The sequence below is a fragment of the Morone saxatilis genome, unplaced genomic scaffold (genome assembly GCF_004916995.1).
Source record: "Morone saxatilis isolate NCDOM2014 unplaced genomic scaffold, NCSU_SB_2.0 Contig23, whole genome shotgun sequence".
In the NCBI taxonomy this organism is placed as follows: domain Eukaryota; kingdom Metazoa; phylum Chordata; class Actinopteri; family Moronidae; genus Morone; species Morone saxatilis.
This window is the reverse complement of record NW_023339796.1, coordinates 14,683,907-14,706,478: the sequence shown is the minus strand read 5'-3', so window position 1 is coordinate 14,706,478 and position 22,572 is coordinate 14,683,907. Positions and strand designations below refer to the sequence as shown.

Sequence of the window (22,572 nt, the reverse complement as noted above, 5' to 3'; positions counted from 1 at the left end):
AAGGAGGTGGCGGGGGTTAGAGAGGATGGGGGAGGGGGGAGGAAGAAACAGAGAAGAGGAGGAAATAGGGTGCCCAGAGAGCGAGAGTGGGAGGGAAAAAATGAGGTGGAGTAAGGCCCATCAAACCCCAGTATGAATTCCCTTCAGTGATCTAACGAGTATACTTGGCAGCGGGGAAGAAATGTGGCCATAAAGTGAAGGGCCTACAAATACAACACACTATAAATACATGCTGCAAATGAGTGACTGGGTGAATGAGTGGCTTTTTCTCCCCCTTTTCCTTTTTTTTTTCCCTCCCCACTTTGGTGGTGCAGATGCACAGCTGTAAGAGCTGGATGTCCTGTATTGCAGCTATTCTATTGCAAGCCAGGGAGAGGCTTACGATGCCAAATGGAATGTGAAAAGGGGCGTAAAACATGAAAACATGGGCTCCCATGGACTGACTGCAGGATATAGTTCAGGGCTATAACGTTTCTGGATGCTAACACTCACCGAGGAGGGCAGGCCAGGGGGCACCTTCCTGATCTTTTTTGGCTGTGATTCTGAGGGGAGGAAGAGTGAAATCGCATTAGCACACACACACTAACATACTGAGCACACTATAGCAAAAAAAAAAAAGCTTATTGCAGAATACAACAACCAGTAAGGGGATTCATTTATGCAGCCCCCCTTTCTTTCTGAAGTCCTGGTGAACCGATCTATCCATCTGTCTTGTGACTACTCATTAATGCCTAATCAAAAAGGTATTTCAGTCTGATGTTATTCAATGACTTTTCTCATTGTGATCTCACAGTGATTTCACTCTAAACTAAGCAGAAGTGAAATGGCTAACACCTTTTATAACTCGGCAGGAGAAGTGATAATACACACCAACTTAAATATAAATTGCAAAAAAGTGATTTTTTTTTAAAACAGTATCTGTGACGGGATTTATCTTTTGACTGTGTTCAACACTGCCTGAAACAATCCTTTACAATCTTACCAATGGGGTCCTGTGAGGGTCTCCTGCGATGGTTGCCTCCCTCATAAGAGGAGTAAAACTGGGAGTTGGACTTCAGGCCAGATGGGGAGATGGCATTGGGACTGGACATGGGTATCTCACTGGACATAAAGCCCTGCTACAGAGAATTAGTGTAAAAGCACAGGTCAAAAGAAATAAATATGGAAGTTCATTCAGTAAGATACAGGAAAAGAAAACTGGGTGAGGGTCAGACTTTCTCCAAAAGAGCACGAAGAGAGAAGGAAATACTGTAGCAAAAACCCTTCCTTTCCGACTGATTTACCTGTGTTGCAAAAGACGAGTATGGTGTTCGTTCAGCCTTCCCTGTTAGGAGAAAGGAATATAAAATCAGGTCATGATCGTGAAAATTGGGCTTTTATGTCTATATTAAATCACAATCTGGCCATTCCCTTTTCTCCATTTGGGTGCCTCCCATCTGCTGTGTGTATATGATGATGTGTGGTATTTATGGCTGTGGACAGCAAAACAACAACAAATTGGCCCATTATAAATGGTTCAGGGCAATTGTGCCCAACCTCTGTCCCCTCCCCTGACAGTTAAACAGTAGAGAGCTACAGGCCACCGTAGTCCCGAGGGAGAGCCTTGTTTGTGCATGGGTGCCCTTTACATCCCCCCCAACCCCCTCCCGGCCAGAACACACAAACTGCAACACACGAACAAACCCCTCCTCCACATCCTCCCTGGTTACCCTGCTCCCTTCATCCATTACCACCTAAGGATAAATATGATTTGCCCTAAAGTGGTACATTAGTTTCTAACCTGTGAACGGTTTGCTCGCTCAAGCAAACAACTCATTGTTTTGGTTCAGTCACATTGATATAAACTTGCGTATTTCAAATCGGTACATTCTTCTGTCATTAAGTCCTATTATTAGAAACACCCAAAGTTCCCTGATTCTCTTTAGCTTTTAAAAAAAGATGATGTGAAAGTTGTGGTGTCTGTGCTTAAACAGCTTAGTTCAATTTAAACCTTCTTACCAACAATCCCTGGTCCAAACATGGGGGCAGAGGCAATGCCCTCTTGCTCACTGTAAAGGCCTTCTTCTCCATAAGCCTAAGGGGAAAGACAGCAGACGCATTAGGGAAATAAAAACAAACTACATACAATTAACTAAAGCTCATTATTAACACACAAAGGATGAATATGGGATGGAATTGCCTTTTCATAAGATGTACAAATTAAACAATTAAATCTTGGTAGATCAGTCAAGTAGACCGTCTGTCCCACTGAGAATGTTTAATCTTCCCAAGTGATACCCATGCTGTTGTTGATATCTGGGAGTTGTCAATACCAATGTTAAGATCAGAAAATCTGGTCATTTGAGTGGGAGTAACCCCTCTAAAATTGATACATTTAATTTGAGCTGCTCAAGCAGCAACCGGCGTGGTTGGAAAGCGAAGCAAACACTGAAGTAACAAAAACTGCAGCTCCTTGAACGCCCACTTAAGGCCCGTCTACAGAAGTAATGGATCTCCTTAAGGCCTCATAAAGGCCCAAATTTACAATGGAAATAAACATGTTTACAGCCTGGTACCAAAAACAGTTTTAATCTTTATTGCTAAATTTATGTCTTTGTTAACTTTTTGGATCGACGGCCAGTGCCACCACACTGGCTTCACAACTGCTCTTCAGAAGCCTAGTGGTGACGTCAGGGAGACTACGTCCATTTTTAATAACACAGTCTATGGAGTTTCTTCAATAGCTTTTGATGTTTAACATTAGTTCAATGTAGTAAGTGAGGATAAACCGTACCCTTCCCTGGTTGAAAGATGGACTGTTTTGTTGTCCTTGCGCCCAGGGACTGGACCCACTCCTCTCATCTATACCTGGAAGACAAAGAACTGGGTTAGGCCTATTAACCACTAAAGGCTGACACACTCATAACAGGGATTTAAGCTTAGGCTTTGCAAAACTAAGTCAAACTTCAGAGAATGATGAAGTTGACCTGCTTTGATACAGGTTTTTCATGTTGCTCAAAGTAACCTCCATTGAAGAGCTTCACTTCACAGCTTACACAGAGACAGCATAGTGACAGCGCTGTCACATAGCGTGGATATGAGCTGTAGGAAGTTTGAATAATTAACACCCAGTATGAGGCTCCCAGAATCATCCTCGACATTCTTCATTCTCCCACTCCACTCCTTTACATTTTCCATGGCAACAGTCATTCATCCCCCATCCATTTTCTCACATTTGGCCTACACCTTCGCCTTAACACAGACGCAAGGTCTCAATCCTACATAGTTGACACACGTTATCCAAGGCCAGAGCACAGCAGCTTTCACAGAGGTGAATGTATTTGAAAGGAGTGATTTTAAAGATTGGTGAAGCAGAAATTCCTGCCCGTCCCCTTTCTCTCAATCTCCTCTCGTACTGCAACACAGCATCTCTGGGGGAAAGCTGAGGCTTAATTGTGTACTGATTTGCATAATTGTGCATATTAATGAAGCTCAGCTCTATGAATATTCATATTTTTGTTTTGTTGTCTAATTAAAAAACGGAGAGGGGAGAGGGGAGGGAGGTAGAGGCGGGCTAGAATCATGACAGGATCAGCAGTAGAACAGAATGATGGGTCCACAGCGCTGAGAGCTGCTAGATTGCCGTGACAACTGTGATCTATACGCACGACACCAGCAGAATAAGAGATGAAGGAGACAATGTCTTGTCCCCTCTCTATGGCTGACTGTCACTCTCCACGTCAATCACAGACGATAAAGAAAATGCATGAACCATTCGTTTCCGCTGTAAGTCATCAGTACCCAAGCTCCGGGCATGAAGGCTCCAATTCAATGTTTTGTGTTCGTGACTGCGTTACACTTTTGTTGAGATGTGGATTACAAGTAGGTTTGTTTTTGACAGTGAAACTGACAGAAAAAAAGTTCATAATAAACTGTATATTCAAGGGGTCTTTTTTACTTACTCATACTAAATTTAAATAAGCCAGTTACAGTGTCAAACAAACAGTGCTAGCAGATAAAATGTAAGGTTACAGTGGAATTAGATTTAATTTTTGGGGCTATTGTAACTTGTGTTACATCTGCCACACACCTACATTATTACCATGGATTCAGAACCATGTAGCATATCAGAACATTCTGAAAAAAATAAATAAAGATTCAAAGCTAATTAGCGAGACAAGAACATGTGGTATTTTTTCCCTCTTTAGCAGGACTGAGAATTGTAAGACACCAGTAAAAAGAAACAGACTGTCACCATTCATTCCACCTAAGAGCAGGATACCACTAAACTAACTCTATAACCTGTCTTTTTTCAGGGCACATAACTATAGTGTTAACAGGTGTTGTGTATGAAATTGTAAACCAATTTAATGGAATCAGTGGATTGTGTGGAAGAAATAATAGGAGGATTAACATGAATATTCACACCTGAAAGAAATGTAATTATGGGATAAATGTTTAAGACATGGGAGAGTGGACATAAGATGAACTAAGAGGCGTAAAGAGTCATTTAAATTGATGTAAATTAACAGACATATTCTTTGTAATTAACTGATCTGACGATAAACAGATGAACAAAACTGAGCTGGTTTTCATAATTGCTTCCATGAATCCAAACAACTCTCTTAAATGAAGTTAAACACTAAAATGTCCGGTTTTCCCCTCTGAATTACAATGTCTCTTTAAGTTGGTTTTTTTGCCTTGCTGGTGTGATCCTTGTTGTGGTTGGATAAATAAGTTTCTTTTCTCTGCGTGAAAAGTAAATACTTGACTAAACAGTCATCTTCTTAAAAACATAAACAGACCGCAGAATGTGGCCCTTTCCCCCCAATATGAGCAAACTGTTTTTCAATTTCCATTTAGTTTGGTGATGATACAGGAACATCACACAGAAGACTGACCTCATACAAGGACCATAGCACACATACAATCTCATCAATAATACAGACAAGATGTATCAATATCCCTGTCTTTGTTATTTATCAAACTGAAATAACAAAACCAGGCCCATACCCCTTATGCCCCTATAACCCTGCCTATAATTAAAGCATTATCAAATCATTTATGAAACACGCATTTTTTATGTTCTAAACGAGCACAATGTTTTTGGTCAGACCTGCACTTGGTTAAGTTTCTTTCCTCTTCCTCACTATCAATTTTGGTCAAGTTATTGTTTTTCAGTTTGTGATGTGTTGCTTTTTCTTTCACCTTATTCAAACACGTTATAGTTTTTGTCTTTGCCCCCTAGGCCAGCGCAGTTCATAATGTAGTGTTCTGGGGAAGATACAACAGATCACACTGCTGTTGCACTAACAATCATTATCATGTAGAAGTGAGATTTAAACAGCGGTATGAACTGTAATCTCATTTTGAATGACAAAATGGTACAGAACCCTGGGTAATTTTTACAAATGATTTCCATTAGGACCACAATAAGTGCCAAAACCACAAGAAAACCATGAGTAGTGCACGACTCAGACAGGCTACCAGGACTGGAAAGAGAAAAGGGTGAGTAACATCAGACAAATTCTCTGGTGAACCCCAATGCACTTCTCCTCCCAGCATGCAACGCCCCTTTAAGCATGGCTAGTCTATAATTACACAGGAAGAGATACTGGGAACAGACAGCCAGCCTGAGTCATAGGCTTCATGAGCAAAGCTCCGGCACATACATTGACCAAACTTGCAGACATGTCTTGGTTTTAACAGGCACACAGCTCCAGGCACCTATAACTGAGTGTGCCGTTTTGTCTACACACCTTCTTCCTTCCCTTGGCAAAGTGAGTCACACAGACACAAAGCATGATGTCAGATCAAATCCCAAGAGAGTGAACACTGTTAATGAAATACTGAACAATGTACAATAACACAGATCCTGGCTGTTTTAACCTGTGAGTCACCAGTAACTTCTCAAACACAAGTGCACTCTAACTTACTAACATATACAGCTTTGAATGCCCCAATTCTGACACTGTGTGAAATTACATACATTTCAACAACAACATATGCAAGGAGTTCAGATTTTAAACAGCAACTCTACCTGTCATTGTCAGTCTTTGTGATTCACTAATACATCTGTTTGAAAATGGAACACTTCATGCAAATATGAAACTTCTGCCCTTCTGCATTTCAGCCCATAGAAAACTTTAAAAATACATTTTAGGATTCTCGGTTTCCAGAGGCCAAAAAATGAAAGTGCCCTGGAAATTACTTTAACTGACTAGTGACAGCGATTGAACAGGCACATAAGACCAGAGCAGAGACATTATCATCACTGAAGGCTCTAAAAGGGAGGTTCCCCACAGCAACACATGTTAAGCCTTCACATATCCCAAATCTTAACCATACTGGGGGGGAAAAGGACTGACTCTATAAGGAAAACACGTGGCAGCTGCTCCACAAAAAGAAGTTTGGCCATGTCAGGTTCTTTGAAACTATTTTTATGATAGCACAGCTTTAAGTAAGTACAAAAGCAGTTAACTATTTACACAAGACAGTGACATGAGTTGCACCCTGAGGTGCATTTTTCTTACCCATGTGTGCTCCATGAATATCCAGCAATGGATTGTTTGTGTACAGATCAAACAAACAAATAAAACTTGTTAAAAGGTCCAGTGTGTAACATTTAGGAGGCTTTAGAGGTGTTGGTAGGGGAGTTTTTGAATTTTACAAAAAGAGCCAGGTTATCCATTCCCCCTCCTTCCAGTCTTGATGCTAAGCTAGGCTTATTGCTTCCTGGCTCTGGCTTACTAGTTAAAGGCACAGACATCAGGTTGGTTGTGATCTTATATGACTCTTAAAGGAAAGCTGTGTCGTTACTGCCGTTTACTGCTGCCCAGACAGAAATTCAAAAGATGCACTATAGAATTATTTAAAAAAAAAAAAATATATAAAAACTTTATATCTTGTTTTAATGTTACTACATTAATTTGATTCTCTCTTTCCATGTGTGTAGCATGAAGGAACTACAAACTATTTCCTGCTGTGGAAATGTATCACTATGGGAATGCACTGCAAATAACATGAATTCAAGCAGACCACAGTATCTGTTCTTCATGAAAACCCAAACTACTCAATTTTTACAGCCAGCCAGGGCGAGTGTTTGATACTCAAAAGGATAGATTTTGGGGGAAGTATAATTTCAAGGTTGAGGGACAATGCCATGAGCAGCCGTTGTATTGATAACATCGTGTCTTTTTTGTAAGCACACACCTTGCAGTGACAAAAGAACATGTAAGTGGCCCTCAAGTGAATAGAAGAAATAGAGCCCCCTATACTCCACCCCGCCACCACTTGCCTTGTCTTTCATCTTAGCTTCAATATCCTGTTTCATTTCTATTGCCAGCCGAAAGACCTACTGCACTTCTAGAGATACGAGGGTGAAATACAAAGGTCCATGTGGAGCAAGAGAATCGGCTTCAGTAGGAAAAGAGACGGACAGGCAGACATTTTTAAAAGCCAACCACTTTTTGTGTCACAACAATACAAAAAATGTCCCACAAAATAAAGGAAAGTCTTATCTTGAGGATCTCTGGGGCTGTTTGTTTATGGTGAGCTGCATGCATGTCTTAAAACTGACTGTAGGTGAAATTCATCATGAGAATGGATAATAGCTCGGTGAAAATGAGCTATGTGAAAGGGAAAAGTAGGGTGTGAGATTGCAGGACAAGGGAATAAACTTGGTCAAAAGGTAAGCAGAGGAGATTAATTGGGTGGTTCCCATAAACCCCCACCCTCTGCCTTTGTCCTTAAGTGATTGAATGGCAACAGCTGAGAAGGTGAGGGAAGGGACACCTGCAAGGCGAGGATGAGGAAGTGTAGAGGAGATGACGCTTGATCTACATAACATAAAGTAACCTGGCAATCTTTCCTGAGGTTTCTTACAGTAATCTGTGATCTGAAACACAATTCATGAGAAAAGTGGAGAAAAGGAACAATTTCCTTTTCTATTACCATTCAAAACATCATGAATGAATGTGGGTGGAGCAGTGAGACGAAATTATTGTCATGCTTACTGCATTACACACCAATAAGTACATTTCAACACTAACTTTAGGTGAGAGAAAGTGAAATGTTATTTTTTTTGTCATAACATTTATTTTTTGTAATCAAGAATCTCCGATCCTTAAGAATAGAGCATGTATTTTAGTTGGGAAGCAAAGAACAAAAGAAAAATCTTTTTTTAAAAGAAAGAAAAAGTTTTTTCGTCTTACCTGAACCTCCGAACTGACTGCTGCCGAGAGTAGTCGGCCGGTTTTTGCCGTTTGAAACTGGAGGCTCAAACATCTGAAATCAGAGAAATTAACGGTTACAGTCCATCTAAGACTTTACTGAGCTGTAATCTTTTCCCTTGTGCAAAGGTATATACGGTTGTAATTTACTATTCTATCTAGCTAACAGCTATATGAAACAATCTATACATTCCAGTTTTACTAAAATTAAAGCGACAGAACAACAACAGACTCGTAAAAATGTGGCTGATGTAATCACGCTGCAATCCTTCAAACCCTGACCGACTGACCTCATGGATGCCCAGATATTCACTCACATTTCAACCTACATGACAACTGTTCAGGACCAAATATGAAAGTAACATCAGCATAGAATGACCCTTACAGTAAGTACACTCAAGCAATTACTCAAGCAATCTTCAGAGAGATCTTACCGCGCTAAAATCCAGCAAGTCGTTGAGCTCCTTGTCGGTTTCCACTGCAGCCATTCTCTGCTGCTGTTCACTTGGCCCTTTCAGTCTTAGCAAGCGACTACAAGCAGAAGTAAGAAAAATATCAGTATATTTTTCCATTTGGAAGACGGTTAGCTAGGGATGCGCAATATTTATTTATTATTTATATGGGGACACAGCACCACTAGAAACGGCTATGCACATGCGGGGCAACCACAATTAAAATTAAGGCTAACATTGAAATTATTACCCAAACCGTCCACTCAAAACAACCAGTGAACGTTCATGGTTGAGGTGCAGGTGAGCAGCTATATAAGGGAGCAGGCGACTGAGCATTAGAAGTGTCTTGCTTTTCACGTACAAATGAGTGGTTGAGATAATATAGTTACGCGGGAGACTTGTTTAAACCTGCCCTGGTGCCTGTGTTATTGCCTCTTCCCTTGTAAAGTTGTGTCTAATGGTGCTGTTTTGTCCCATATCTCAACAATAAAGCTGGTAAATAAAATGTGGTCGAGGCCAACAGGAAGGATGTCGAAAATTATAAGAGTAAGACTGCAATTGTAAAAAAAAAAAAAAACACAACATCTTACATTATGAACAGGAAATATTACAACACCAATGTCTAGACTGGCATCACAATGTCAATCTATTATCAATTCTTATTAGATAATAATTCAGGTAGATGACTCAAAAGCATGCAATCTGCTCAATAAGACAGTGAGAACTCAAACAATGTGAGAAGCCTGACATTACTAGGACTGGGATAACCTTTCAACCAATGGTACAGTTAAACCTGAATAACTAATGCCTACATTGTAAGATAGAATTACCCCTCTAGTAGCACATTCATTCAGAGGAGTGACCAAGTACTAAAAGATGCCGCCAGTTCTAAGAGTTCCCCTGGTAGCCCACATCTGACATGGGTGCCCACAGTTCAGCCACAGGCCACACAGCGCTGGTTGCTGGTCAGGCTCTGGACATGGCAGCTTCCTCTACCTCAAAAGTCAACCTGCTCCCACAGTCCTTTTGAAAAACGTTTAGAGTAATAACACCACTATCTGGACTCTCAAATAGGCAATGTACTATGTACTATATGACCTCCCTGTATCGAAGCAAATATAGCCCGTGTGTGTAGCTATCATTTTTACATGTGGTGGGCAAATCAGCAGTGACACTTTGCAATACAAAAGCACTGCAGTAAATCCAGCAGGGACAAATCATCATGTTATGATATTGTTTGTAGTCAAAGGTGTTGATTGAATTTAGAGTTTGTGATCATGTCATGCAGATATACACATACACAAACACACACAGTGTCTTTCAGTTGGTGTCATTTAAGGATTTCTTGTGGCCACTGTACTGCTAAAATAATGTCGTTTTCCTGAGTTTGGAACATGCTGTCATTATATTTGAGCCTTTGTCACTTTAAATAATTGTGTGTTCAGGAACAATGCAGATCCTGTGTTCCTCTGTACATTTACCTGGAAAGAGACCATTGGGTACTGATCTGTCAGCAATATGGACAATAATAATGAATAACACATCAAACTATAAGCTGAAACATGTCTATAGGATTAAATTAATACTTTTTACAGTCAATCAACAAAAGCTGACCACTATGAGATACTCCAAATGTGTAAAATCTATTGCATTGGGATATTTGTTCCTGTTATTTTGTCCATCGGTTTGTTGAAAGTGAACAACCCCTTTGAGTATCTTAAACAATTTCAACAATTAGGAGGGGGCGGATATTTCCCAGGACCTGAAGTGCATTTGTCAGATGATTTCACTGCTACCACTCATATAACTCAGTATCATTTTCAGCATATGACTTAAGATTCACTTTCAGTCTAAAATAAAACACTAGAAACTGGAAAAGCCAATTAGTTTCAGTTGTTTAACCTATTCAAACTATAGAAGCATAATTAGCGTTGTATCTTACTTATAGTACCGGGTGTACGTATTACCTCATTAGTACCTATACTATAGTAGATAGCCTGTATAGTCATTTGGCTAACTTAAGATGTGACTATATATATATATATATATATATATATATCTCATGTTAAAATTAAGTAAATGTTTATACAAATATTGTATGCATAATAGGAGTGTTACTCCTCCTGGAAATAATCTCCCTACTTTGTTTATAATCACGTAATACTGTGACAAAGACAACACAAAGAAATCAGTGTGTCTACAGTGTGAACTCTAAAATAACAACGGTATCTGAGTCTAAAGGCATTCAAAAGGGAAGAAACCATTACTTTCTAGTCTAACGGGGAAAAACAATGGAAACAGTGGTACAAACTGGTAATACTCCCAAAATTAAAGAGTAACGACTAATGTGCTATCACATAAATACAAGCCAAAATGTTTTGACACTACATAATCCAGTAATTTCAGTCTCTCATTGAGCTGAGGTCAAAATGGGGGATAAGTGTTTTAGCCCCTCCTAACAAATGGAAGTTGCATACGCTTGTCTTGAGCACCCCCACCTTCGGCCTGACCATTTGGAGAAAAGTTTTAAGGCCGAAATAACCCCACAACATCCCCATACCTGGTCGTCAAATAAGACACAGTCAATGTAATCGATAGCATGTGTTTTCGAGGGCTTAAACCCCTGCGGGATGTTTAAAAGGACCTTAGAAAAAAAACCTGTTGCCTGCCCTCACGTCGAGCAGGAGAATGGGACACTGATGAACACAAAGACTCGGGCCACCAAACTTTCAGTTTAGTGGCCAAAACGCGACAAAAATGAGAATAAAAGCCGAAATGTATTTAAATAATGGTTAAAAAATGTATTTTAAATGATGCAGGGTGGAGTAAACGAGGCTTTAGCTGGTTCTTGCCTTGTAACATAGTGGTTGTTGTTGGCAGAGGTGGAGGAGGGAGGAGGAGGAGGAGGGGGGGGGTAAAAATAACACCGGAGTTATACTTTAAACTAAGATTTTATTATCATTGCACGACATCTGTGTTTCATACTCACGAGCATAGCGACCCTACACACATTAGGCAAACTCTAACCTCTCGATAACACGCAGAAGACATTGCAGTGTTAGCACACCAGCAGCACTGTTAAAGCTCAAACAACCCAACAACGACCGCCTGTGTTCACGGTTATCGGCTAGAAGAAAAACCTCCATACGAGCACTAACGGTGCACACGGTAAAAAACCCCGGGGGAGCCAACTCTGGCTCGTATTATGATAATGTGCTGTAACGTTATAGCCCACCGAAGTGAACAAAGAAAGTATTTTTTCCACCATACATTAAGCTAGTAATACTCAGTAGTAAGCACGACCAGCTCGCCAAGGCCGAAGGGACGAAAATCCGAGACCCCCGCTTTCTCCCCGGCTGTGGACACTCGGTACAACTTGAACCGATGCGCTTAAAAACTTGATCATTACTCCGGTAACAACGTGGCTCACAACTTATTTTCGACGTGCATATGATTGCTAGGAATGTATATTTATTCACATATTCACCTGGGTTCAATTGTGTGGCATCCAACAGGGAGAAATCAACGGCAGGAGTAGAGAGAAAAACAAAGTTAGGGATAGGATCCTCTCCCCGTGGTCCGGACCGTGGGCTTGATGAAAATGAGGAAAGGCGATATATGAACCACTCCTCCGCCGCCTCGACTCTTTGTTGTCTTCGTCACGAAACTAAAAACACGTTTCTAAAACAAACCATAACTCTCGTGTCGCCCCGTTTGCCTTATTGTGAGAGAAATTGTAACCATTTCATTTTCCAAGTAGACATTTTAACAGCCTCCACATTGTCGGTTCACTCCGAGTATCCGTCCGCAGCACAGCCTACGGGAGGACATGGACGCTCAAACATCAACCGTGTCCAGTCGTCACTAAAACGAAGTAACCGAAACGAAGCGGGTTGTAAGCTGGTTTTTGTGCCAGCGCGGCGATTGTCTTAAATATAGCAAAATGTCACCGTTTTGTGCCCAGTGGAGGAGACACAAAACGATCGGAGTGCCGATTCGCGGGGATCTACCTCGACTGGCGGAGGAGGATAGCGGAAAGCCCAACAGACAACGCCAGTAGAGGATGGAATGATAATATCGGAGGGAGGACCAATGGGGTACGACGATCATTTGATTGGCAAGCGGGGCGTCCAAATATGTTTCATCATCAACCTTTTAGGGCAGTCTCATGTTGCCTACGGGTGGCTTGCGCTTTAATTTTGCTCTGTTAACTGTGCTTGCGCTACAAAAATGTTCATGTGCGTGTGTGTGTGTGTGTAAGAGAGACCACAATGCTCAGTTATGCCAAACACGGATAAGATTGTAATAAAGTTTCTCTTAGGGTGGATTGTTGGCCATGCTGTCTAACTTCATGGCCAAAGACACCAGATTATGGAGTGACCTTGCTACGAATAAATCCCTGCAAACAATATCTACTATCCACAAAAGCCTTTATATATATATATATATAACTATGTATAATATTGCAATGCTCAATATCATAATGTATTCACAATGCCATTTTTCCCCCCCAGTAGTGTTAATTCAGTTTAGTGTTAGGCAGTGGTGTCTGGAGAAGTGGGTAACTCCTAATTTATGCCCAAAGTTTCATCCAGCGAAGGATAAACGCCCTGTTATAAACAGTGACATGTGACACTACTCTTGTATATTTAGCTCACACAAAAATTGGCCAGTAGTATTTGCACATCGTCACTTAATCTGTGCTGCTTGACTTCAGGGAGTATGGATCATTATGTAATCAACATTAACCACAGAGGAGGTGTAGATTTTGCAAATCAATACTGGCCCACAGACAGGTGAGATAACTATGTAATTATACATTATTAGTGTAATATTCCTTATTCCTTACTCCATCCACTCATAATTCTATGTGTCATGCCTTCAGCTCACAGAACACTACTGAGTGACATGCAGAGGGGATTTAAGTGGGTATACCATATACATTATATAATATTATATATATAACTGCAACACTGCTGTTAAATGAGATAACATCTGTAGTTTAAAAATGATATGAAAACATCTCTGAGAAATACTTATTGACTTCACAGTGGCCTATATATCATTACGTTTTCATCATTTATCCACCAGTTTTAGTTTAGAAATAAAGAAATGCAGTTAGAAAATGCTTCAGCGTGTGAATGAATGCATGAGGGTTTTTGTCTGCATGAAAGAGAGAGAGAAAGAAAGTTGCAGATAAAAAGTAACAGTACAGCTAGTTTCTTTTGTTGGACTAGAATCACAAGCACTTACAGCATGAGCCAGCATCTAGTTCACAGAAAGGGCCTGGCTGCTGTTTTTTCATGAGTTGTACCTTTGGTGGTTATGTAAACAAGGCTGCAGTTAATGTGAGTGTTTGTTTTGAGACTTTCTAAAGAAAACCCCAACTGGTTTGAGGGGAAACAACCTAAATAACATCTGTGCTGGCCTTTACGAGAAAACTCAGCCATCCACTTTGTGGTTCGCAAACACACACACACGCACACACACACTCACGCTCAGCAAGCCCTGCACACATGCAACTCAAACACAAAACCTGTATGTCATTAACAGTGGGACTAAAGATTGGTTATCATGTTATCCTTTTAGAACTAAATAAATGTACAACAATGTAACACAGATTTTCTTTTTTCCAAGAACAGGCAATGCATGCTTATAATTGCATTGTTAAAGACAAATGCAGTAAAATGAGTAAGGCAGTACGGGTACAACTAAGCTCTATACTTTTGCAACAGGGTAAGGAGCAGTCAGTATGAGCAGATCAACCTCATTATGACAAAACTGGTTTCATATCACCGATTCACTCGTGAAGCTCCTACAGTACACCTGGGGAAAGAAGGTGCATGTATTTGCCATGGAAGTGATCATATCGCAACTCTACACAAAACATCAAACAATGTTTGGTTTGTTGCCTTTTAAAAAGTAGGACGAACAGCATGGAGGCAAAACAACATCAAGGTTGCCAGTAAGGTGCAAGAAAGAAAAAAAAAAATCTATATTTAGAGTGGAACTCCATTTTCCTAACCCCCAAATGTGTACCCTCCTCTCCACCCACTCTTTCCTGGGCTCTCTCTTCTTCTAGACAAGACCTATATCTTTGTAAATGGGTTACCCCCATGCAGCCACCCACGCATCAGGTACAGTATGAAAACCTGGGGCATCCTGTTATGACTTCTGGTTTCCTGTTTCCTGTGAAAAATACAGCCCCCTCTCTCACACACAAACACACTCATGTTCTCCACTGCTAGTCACACACCAAACAGAGCGGGGCTAGGATCAGCTGCTATCACCCCATTCCAAATATATTCGTTTCAGTGTTTGTGCTTAACAATCCTGGCTCAAGCATTTTGGGAATGTATTCAATATAAATATCATACTCCCACTCGGATTCAATGAATATTTTAGCGTATTTCTGACTGGGTATCGTAGGCAGTGGCATTTCTGTGGTCAGTGTTCAGCCCTGTGAAATACACTGCAGCGCTGTGAGAAAGTCATTATGCCATAAGGTGACAAGAACAGCTGTTTTACCCCATTTTTCACAACATTTAATTTGTTTTTATCCCTTGTATACATATCCTCATTTCACATGCCAGGGAGGAAGATGTACAAGTGTCAAGGGACCACTGAAACAGCAATAACAGCAGTGTGTGCTCGTGTGTGAACTGCAGGCCCCCCGTTTGACAAAAATATGAAAATAACACTGTTTGTGACACACAGCATGCTGCTGCCACCACACACACACACACACACCCCCACCCACCGCCAAGATACCTGAGCATCTCTCTCAACAGGGGTCAGCCACATCACTCTTAATGAGCAGAAATCTCTCTACCTTCCCGCAGAGGCTCTAGCCTGCCATGTTGAATGCTCAGTGACAGTATACATGGTTAATTGTCTTGGCTCACAGGCCCGTCTTCCTCTCTGTTAAAAGCTGCAGCTTCTGCTGGTGCACAAACTGAACATTTTAACATAATCGTTAGTGTATTTTTCATGTGTGATTTTTTAAAATAATTTTTGGGTGGCCGTCGTCATCTTTTTATTTGATTCCTTGAAGCAGCAATACTCGGTATTTCTTCTGTTCAGTACGGCCTTTACATCCTCCAGACTACTAACTACCTCTTTTTCTCATTTCTTGCAAGAAAAAACACAATACCGTCCTGTTCTTTCTACTCATTTTTAGCTCATCATCCCCTCCCCCTTTCTTGCAGATTTGAATTCATTAGCAATCAAAGAGCCACTGACAAACGCCCAATCTTAATTACCCTCTAATTTGCATATTTGCATATTAATGACTGCAGACTTTGCTGTTTTTCTGCTGCAGTAGTCCCCCTCCCATCAACATTGCTCAGACTTAGCCACCCCACATGCTGCAACACTACGTCTGTCTCTGAGATCAAGGCCTCACACTTGCAGCATGAAGTTGACAGACATTCAAAAGAAGACATTTCATTATCACTCCACACATGAGCCAAACAGATGAATCATTGTGCTTGTAATTTAAATGGAGGACTCATGAATTTCAGCAGGGCTTTAATTCATTATCCTGCTATTGCTTTCAGTCATGGGTTGGCTTAGTTGAAGCAATGTATACACAGTAAACCACACACACAGAATACTAAATATATTTTGATATTTCAGTTTGGAAGCATACTTTAGTGCATTTCACCTGATATGCTTCCCCCTTCTGGTGAAACTAGTGTAAGACATTTTGGCAAATGAAGACATCTGTGTGTTATACATTCCATTTAATAACAATTAGGACTCTCTAAAGACAAAGCTTTTGATGATTTTACCATAAAAATCATCTACATCTTTATACCATTAAAAGGGGGAAGTACACATATGGAACCAAACAAAGGAGCAAAATGCCTAATTCCTGCCACAACACAGGATGCACTTCAATGGCAAATGCATGTCCTGTTTGTATTATAGCAAATACAAAGAAGTGACCATTTGTTTCCACTGAGACTGCTCAGTGAGTCACAATGCAGCTTACTCAGACATAAAAGCAGTCTTGTTACAGCAGCTTCTGTCCAGGCTATGGTACCAGAACAAGCTGAGGATGCTGCTTTAAATTGAAAACATACAGAGAGAGCAGAGGGCGCATTCAAGGTTATTTTTTTTATTTTTGGCTTTGACATGAGGGTCATGCTGAAATGTTTTAAACATTGTGCTTCACCTCAAGACATCTCAAAATTTGTAAAAATCAATCACGTCAACAAATACAAAAAAAACCTTCCTAGACTCAATCATCTCTTGCTAACACAGACACACATAACCCGACCTGTTTAATAAAATAAACGTATTCTAACATTTCTCAATGTGCTTGCATAACACATATACAACCAAATGCATATATGTATCTGCCTGTACACATGTACAGATGCTTAACCGTGATTGTAATAACTGGGATTGACACACTCGTGCTGTACGCCCCAGAACACTTCTGAGGGAAAAGAGGAAAAGAAAACTGAAATGAAGAATTGAAAAAGACAGGTTACAAAATTACACAGCTATTATATGCATTTTAATGTGCTTATAAGGGATATCTTTTCCAGTTTTTAAACAGTATGAACAGTATGTATGACTGTAGGATGGTGGAGGAGGCTGAACAAAAGCCTAATTTTGGCGTTTATTGGCCAAACAAGGTAAAATAGTGCAGCAGTGCTGAACACTAGGCATGGTTGTAATACCTGTGATAAATTAAATGCAAAGGATATAATTTATAATAAGATTCCAATAGAACAACTATTCTCCAAATGAGAAATCCTGAATTGAAACTAACAAATTAGTGACGACCAATGTTCTCTGCGTTGCTAATAAACATTCAGAGAAATTATGTTTTCATTGATTTAAGAGGGAATGTTTATGGATAATTGAATCCCTGTATACTGAATATCCACAAAAAGGTGCAAACTGTAGATACAGTATCTTTCCTAGCGTGAGATCAACTGGCTTACATAGATGGAGACTTCAGAGGTTCACCTGAGGGAGGATGTGGCAAACAAGGTGTGTATGTATAGGCAGCAGCTTCTCCATGTTTTTACATGTACATACTGTGTGTGTGTGTGTTTAGTCTGCAGTGCGAGTGGGAGTTCTAGGTTGGTTCAGCCCGATCGTTTTACAAAGCCAGCCAGCAAAGTCTACCTCCTCCGCCTCAGACCGCTTGATAAACGTATGGTTCTGCAACAAAACAAACACAATCATTTGCAAATAAGATACTGGACATTAAAAACTTCAGAATTTAAAAGCTGCAGACTTTACAAATATGACAAAATGAGTTTAACCCCAGTGCCAGTTTGTGTTTGTTGCTTCAACCTGTAAGATACTGCACGTTCCCAGTTCAAATGAGCTCAAAGAGAAAGGTGAGAGTTTAAATTCAAACTTGCACCTTACACCAATTGAGGACACTCACCGTCAACATTTTCAAGTCAGCCCTGTCTGCTGGATTTTTGATGAGACTGAAAATAACAGGAGAGAGAGAGCTTTTCATCCATCAAGTTTGTCACAAAACACTAAATTAAATGTGTATGTCAACTTCTGAAAACGAAGTCCACGCTCGTAAATGAAGTTGTGTACATCAAGGACAACTGGGTAATGTTTTCAGACTAAAATGTTGTCTCACCACTTCGTCACAAAGTCTTGGAAATCAGAGGTGAAGACGCCATGTGGTAGTTTGGGAGGGGGCTGAAATATAGAAAGAAAGTTGAATGAACATCTCATCATATAACCAATCGCTGAGAGGGACACCTTCCTGATTTTCCAAGAATGTTTTGTTTTTCTTTGGACAAGTTCTTAGATTCTTACCTCATTTACTATGTAGTCTAGTAGTTCAAAGATTGCCATTGCAGGACCATGACCTGGAAAAGGAGCCATGGTAAATGTGTTTTATATTCACAACATTTCAAGAAAAGGCTGTTAAATTCACACTAACTGTATCAGCCTCAATTAAACTTGATCCTGCAATAAGATCCTGCACATGGAAGATTTCTCCTATTTTGCCATAAATTAGATTCCAATGGCAGAAATATAGTTTTCTACCAACAGGAACAGATGAATCAAAACATAAAAATGAAATGCGAACTGTTGCCTCCACAGCAGCAACTGAGAGCTCAGATGAAACTTGAATCACAAAGCTAAACTCTCCCTTGTGGCATTCAGCAAGCACAGACTGGCCAGGTTGGTATACCTTTCTCATGTTGCCTCCTAGAGCGGCCTGAAAGCAAAGTCACTTATTGCAGTTTAAAAACAGAAAATTGTTCAATTGTGTGTGTTGCTCACCGCTGACAGGTCTGCCTGATGGTCTGGGTCTTGGTGAAGTGCTGTGTGTCTCTCTCTCACTACCATCCAAGATGGGACGTCCAAATATTGCCTCCAGTTCTTTAGCATCGGGAGGAGGGATGGGGAAGCGTCCAATTGACATCTCTACAAGGGACAACCCCATACTCCACACATCTGACTGCACGGAATAGTGTGTTCCCTGCAACCTCTCAGGCTACACAGCAAACCAACAAATAACATTATATCAACAAATGTAAGGAAATTTGGCTCACTGTCTTAAATTGGGAAGATAGTATTCTGGTGTTAGTTCTGAATTGAGTTCAGCTTTTCACAGCATAATCAAGAGAGGACAAACCTACCGACATATAGGATCTTGTCCCAACAAAGGAATTGGCCATAGAGTCTATGAGCTGCCCGCTTACACCAAAGTCACACAACTTGATCTCCCCACGCGAGTTCACCAGTATGTTTGAAGGCTTCACATCTGCAGGCAAAAAGGATATGTTCCACAAACTCTACCTGACTGGAAATCTACAACAATATACAGCCAAAAGGGACTTTCTTTACCCAACCATAGTACTGAATACTGTATAGCTCTATTTGACCACATGTATGAGGTTCATGCAAATTTAACAAAATACAATGAACCTTGCTATTGTGAATTATGCATACAGATGAAACTTCATGTAATGCAATACAAGCATTTGTCATTAACTCCATGAAAAACGAGTACCTCTATGCATGATTTGGTGTTTTTCTCTTAGGTAGGCAAGCCCCCTCAAAACCTGTTTCAAAGAAAGAAGAAATTACACAAGTCAATGACTGCAAATAACCTGAAAACAACAGCCAGAAACACAATGTTTATTTTGATTCTATCCAAACAGAACAATTTAAAGTAACCATTGTTTCAATAACGCAAATAATGTGATATGACAATACTACTAATACAGAAGCTAACCATACACTTACAGCAATGCTGACTTTGCCCAGAATCTCTTCAGGAATCCTCTTTGCTTCCTTCAGCACCTGATCCAGAGATCCACCATCCTACACAACAGAGTGAGACAAAAAAAGAATCATAATACAGATTGCTAAAATACATCCTGTCTAAAATGGAATTTCAGAAGATCCTATCTTTCCCATTAGTGTTATTTGACACATGAGTACATGATTTGCTAGGTAAATATAGTGGTTTTTAATATGTGGGAAATTATTTTTTTTCAAGAAAATGTCCAGTACAGAACTGTGTAGTCACGATTACCACAATAACTTTGCCATAAAATCACATTCGAGGCCATTTAAATTTGTATCAACTCATTTGGCAGACGCTTTTGTCCAAAACAACATACAAATTAGGTAAAATCTGAACCACATTAAGGAGAATTTAAGATTAGCATTTGAACCATTTATTTATTGCTGTTTAACAATAATGCAATATAAAAATAAATTATGGTGATGAAACATGTACATATAGAAAGGCCATGAAGGAACTACTATTATCTCCTTGATTAAATGTCATGTTCCTTGAAACAAGCAAAAAAACCAAACTAGGTCTCAAAGATGGTTAAAGGTTTTCTGTACCTGACCTTCAGCATTGGATATATAGGACAAAATGTGCAAAGGTGCCAAAAGAAAATAATTTCCCTGTGACTGATAAAGAAATACCCATAATACCTTAACCGGCCACCGCCCCACAAAGTCACTTCACTCCTAATTCTCTCACCATGTTTTCCATACAGATGCTGATCTCTCCATCGCTGTAAAATGCTCCATAGAAGCCCACAATGTAGGGAGAGTTACACTCATGTAGCACCTGAAGCTCTCGGATAATCTGGTTTCTGATAGCCGGTTTGATTTCAAGATGAATGAGCTGAACAGGAAAGAAAATTGTTATACTGGTTTTATGGATGACTAGTTGGTACATGATCAACATGTTGAAATCACAGTTCATATGCACAACCAAGTGCAATAAATCATATGAAAAACAGAAAAATAGATTCTATACACTAGATAATGCTCCCATGAACATTTTTTGATATACCACCATGTGATCTTTCAGGCACAAGCCCTTCTGCAGATATGAAACAAATGCAGAGACCTTACAAGTACCTGTCCTGTTATAAAACTGTGAACCAAATGGAAAAAGAAGTCCCATTGTACACTTTAAAAACCTACATGTATCTGTGTGGTCAAAGGCCTAGTACAGTACCCAGAGCTTAATGAGAGCAACTTGAATATAACATGACTAAAGCATCAGACATGAAGCATCATAATGTAATGCAATAAAAAGAACAACAAGGAAAAATGTAATCTAACTAATTTAGAGGCACCTCAGCTAACACCCACAAGCTGAGGATGTAAAGCCATACAGCAACATCAGAGGAATGTGTTCACATCATTAGTTAAGTAGTGTGAATGTGGCTCACCTTTCTGGCCATGATTATTCCTGAAGGTTTGTGGCACTCCTTATTGACGACTCCTCCATTGCCAGCGCCCAGCTCACAGATGCGCTGGAAGTCATCATCTCTCATCTCGCCAACCTTGGCCTTCTGGGTAAGGAAAGCTTCTAACCTTTTCTTCTGTTGCTCATCCAGGTCCAACTCTTCCAATATTTTCTTAAGTGCTTCTAAATTGGCCCTGAGAAAAAGGACACAGAACAGAAATAAGACGTTCATTTGACACAAATTCCTGACGTATTTATGAGGATATTAATGTGGTTAGTGGAATAACTTACTCAGATGCAACATCCGAGTTGGTGGAGGTGGATAGCCCATCGCCAGGAGGAGCAATGGTTAAGGGCACTGGTCTCTTTTTAGGAGCCATACTCACTTGTGGACAAACTATGAGCTGCTGACACTTTTTAACCGAGATATAAATGCTAATCTACTGATCTTAAGCCCTCTCCACGTAGAGGCAACGCAATGTGTGCGATCAGCTGTAGCTAGATGCTATCTGGACTAACAATCTTTTAACTTCACGTTTCCTGTCAGTTATTAGTTTGGACAGCTAAGGTTGAATAATATGACCTCACACTTGCACCAACGACCCCTCTCTGATTCACAGCACGACGAACAAAACCGCAAGTGATTTAAAAGAGTAGGGAAGTGCAACGCTAACTTTAGCTCGCTGGCTAATGTTTAGTTGACGTTAGCGGGATTAGTTGCTGTAAATTAAGAGCCGTACTGGTTAGCACGGTGACTAGCATCAACTAGCATTAGCATCACACGGAACCAACGCGAAACAAAGTGACTTTTAAACCCCCACACGCTGAACTAACTACAACGCAACGGCAGACAGAATATTTGCAAAACCAGAGCCATTACTAGAAACACTTCTCGTTAGTTAGCCGGCGAGCTAACTTCACCTGCTGACTGCTAACTTAGCTGATAGCAAGCGACTTTACAAACGCTTCCTGTTCGGATCCACACCCAGTTGTTTAAGGTAGAAACATCAGCCTAGTGGGGCTGAGCTGTCTGGTTATGCTTGCCCCGTCTTTCCGCTGGCACTGGCAGGTGTGTGTGTGGTTGCTACAGACAGACAGGCAGACAGACACCGGGAGTATCGGCAGTAGAGGTGGGGGCGCGGCGCAGTACAGGGGCCCAGAAGCACTCTCACTGCCCGGTATAACG

The 22,572-nt window shown here is 40.4% G+C and overlaps 2 protein-coding genes across 9 annotated transcripts in view; both read right to left on the bottom strand.

Moving 5' to 3' along the window:
• The window catches only part of tcf3a (transcription factor 3a), a 24,502-nt gene extending 11,806 nt beyond the window's left edge, over positions 1-12,696 (bottom strand). For 2 of the 6 annotated variants that reach the window (XM_035671526.1, XM_035671530.1), the window contains exons 1-8: positions 12,150-12,696; positions 8,645-8,741; positions 8,193-8,265; positions 2,774-2,847; positions 1,999-2,074; positions 1,284-1,324; positions 983-1,118; positions 493-542 (exon numbers count right to left, since the gene is read on the bottom strand). In XM_035671526.1, the coding sequence (XP_035527419.1) occupies positions 493-542; positions 983-1,118; positions 1,284-1,324; positions 1,999-2,074; positions 2,774-2,847; positions 8,193-8,265; positions 8,645-8,698 (504 nt within the window). In that variant the 5' untranslated portion in view covers positions 8,699-8,741; positions 12,150-12,696. The remainder of the gene's footprint in view (positions 1-492; positions 543-982; positions 1,119-1,283; positions 1,325-1,998; positions 2,075-2,773; positions 2,848-8,192; positions 8,266-8,644; positions 8,742-12,149) is intronic. The other 4 variants (XM_035671525.1, XM_035671529.1, XM_035671528.1 and 1 more) reach the window with 3 other exon arrangements.
• The window catches only part of map2k2b (mitogen-activated protein kinase kinase 2b), a 26,592-nt gene extending 4,020 nt beyond the window's left edge, over positions 1-22,572 (bottom strand). The window contains exons 1-12 of one of the 3 annotated variants that reach the window (XM_035671535.1): positions 21,678-22,572; positions 21,370-21,580; positions 20,667-20,813; positions 19,913-19,990; positions 19,677-19,728; positions 19,303-19,427; positions 18,944-19,157; positions 18,470-18,522; positions 18,288-18,349; positions 18,078-18,123; positions 17,721-17,845; positions 12,905-12,920 (exon numbers count right to left, since the gene is read on the bottom strand). In XM_035671535.1, coding sequence (XP_035527428.1) covers positions 17,735-17,845; positions 18,078-18,123; positions 18,288-18,349; positions 18,470-18,522; positions 18,944-19,157; positions 19,303-19,427; positions 19,677-19,728; positions 19,913-19,990; positions 20,667-20,813; positions 21,370-21,580; positions 21,678-21,766 — 1,188 coding nt within the window. In that variant the 5' untranslated portion in view covers positions 21,767-22,572 and the 3' untranslated portion in view covers positions 12,905-12,920; positions 17,721-17,734. Of the gene's footprint in view, positions 1-12,904; positions 12,921-16,392; positions 17,846-18,077; positions 18,124-18,287; positions 18,350-18,469; positions 18,523-18,943; positions 19,158-19,302; positions 19,428-19,676; positions 19,729-19,912; positions 19,991-20,666; positions 20,814-21,369; positions 21,581-21,677 lie in introns of those variants that run through there. The other 2 variants (XM_035671534.1, XM_035671533.1) reach the window with 2 other exon arrangements.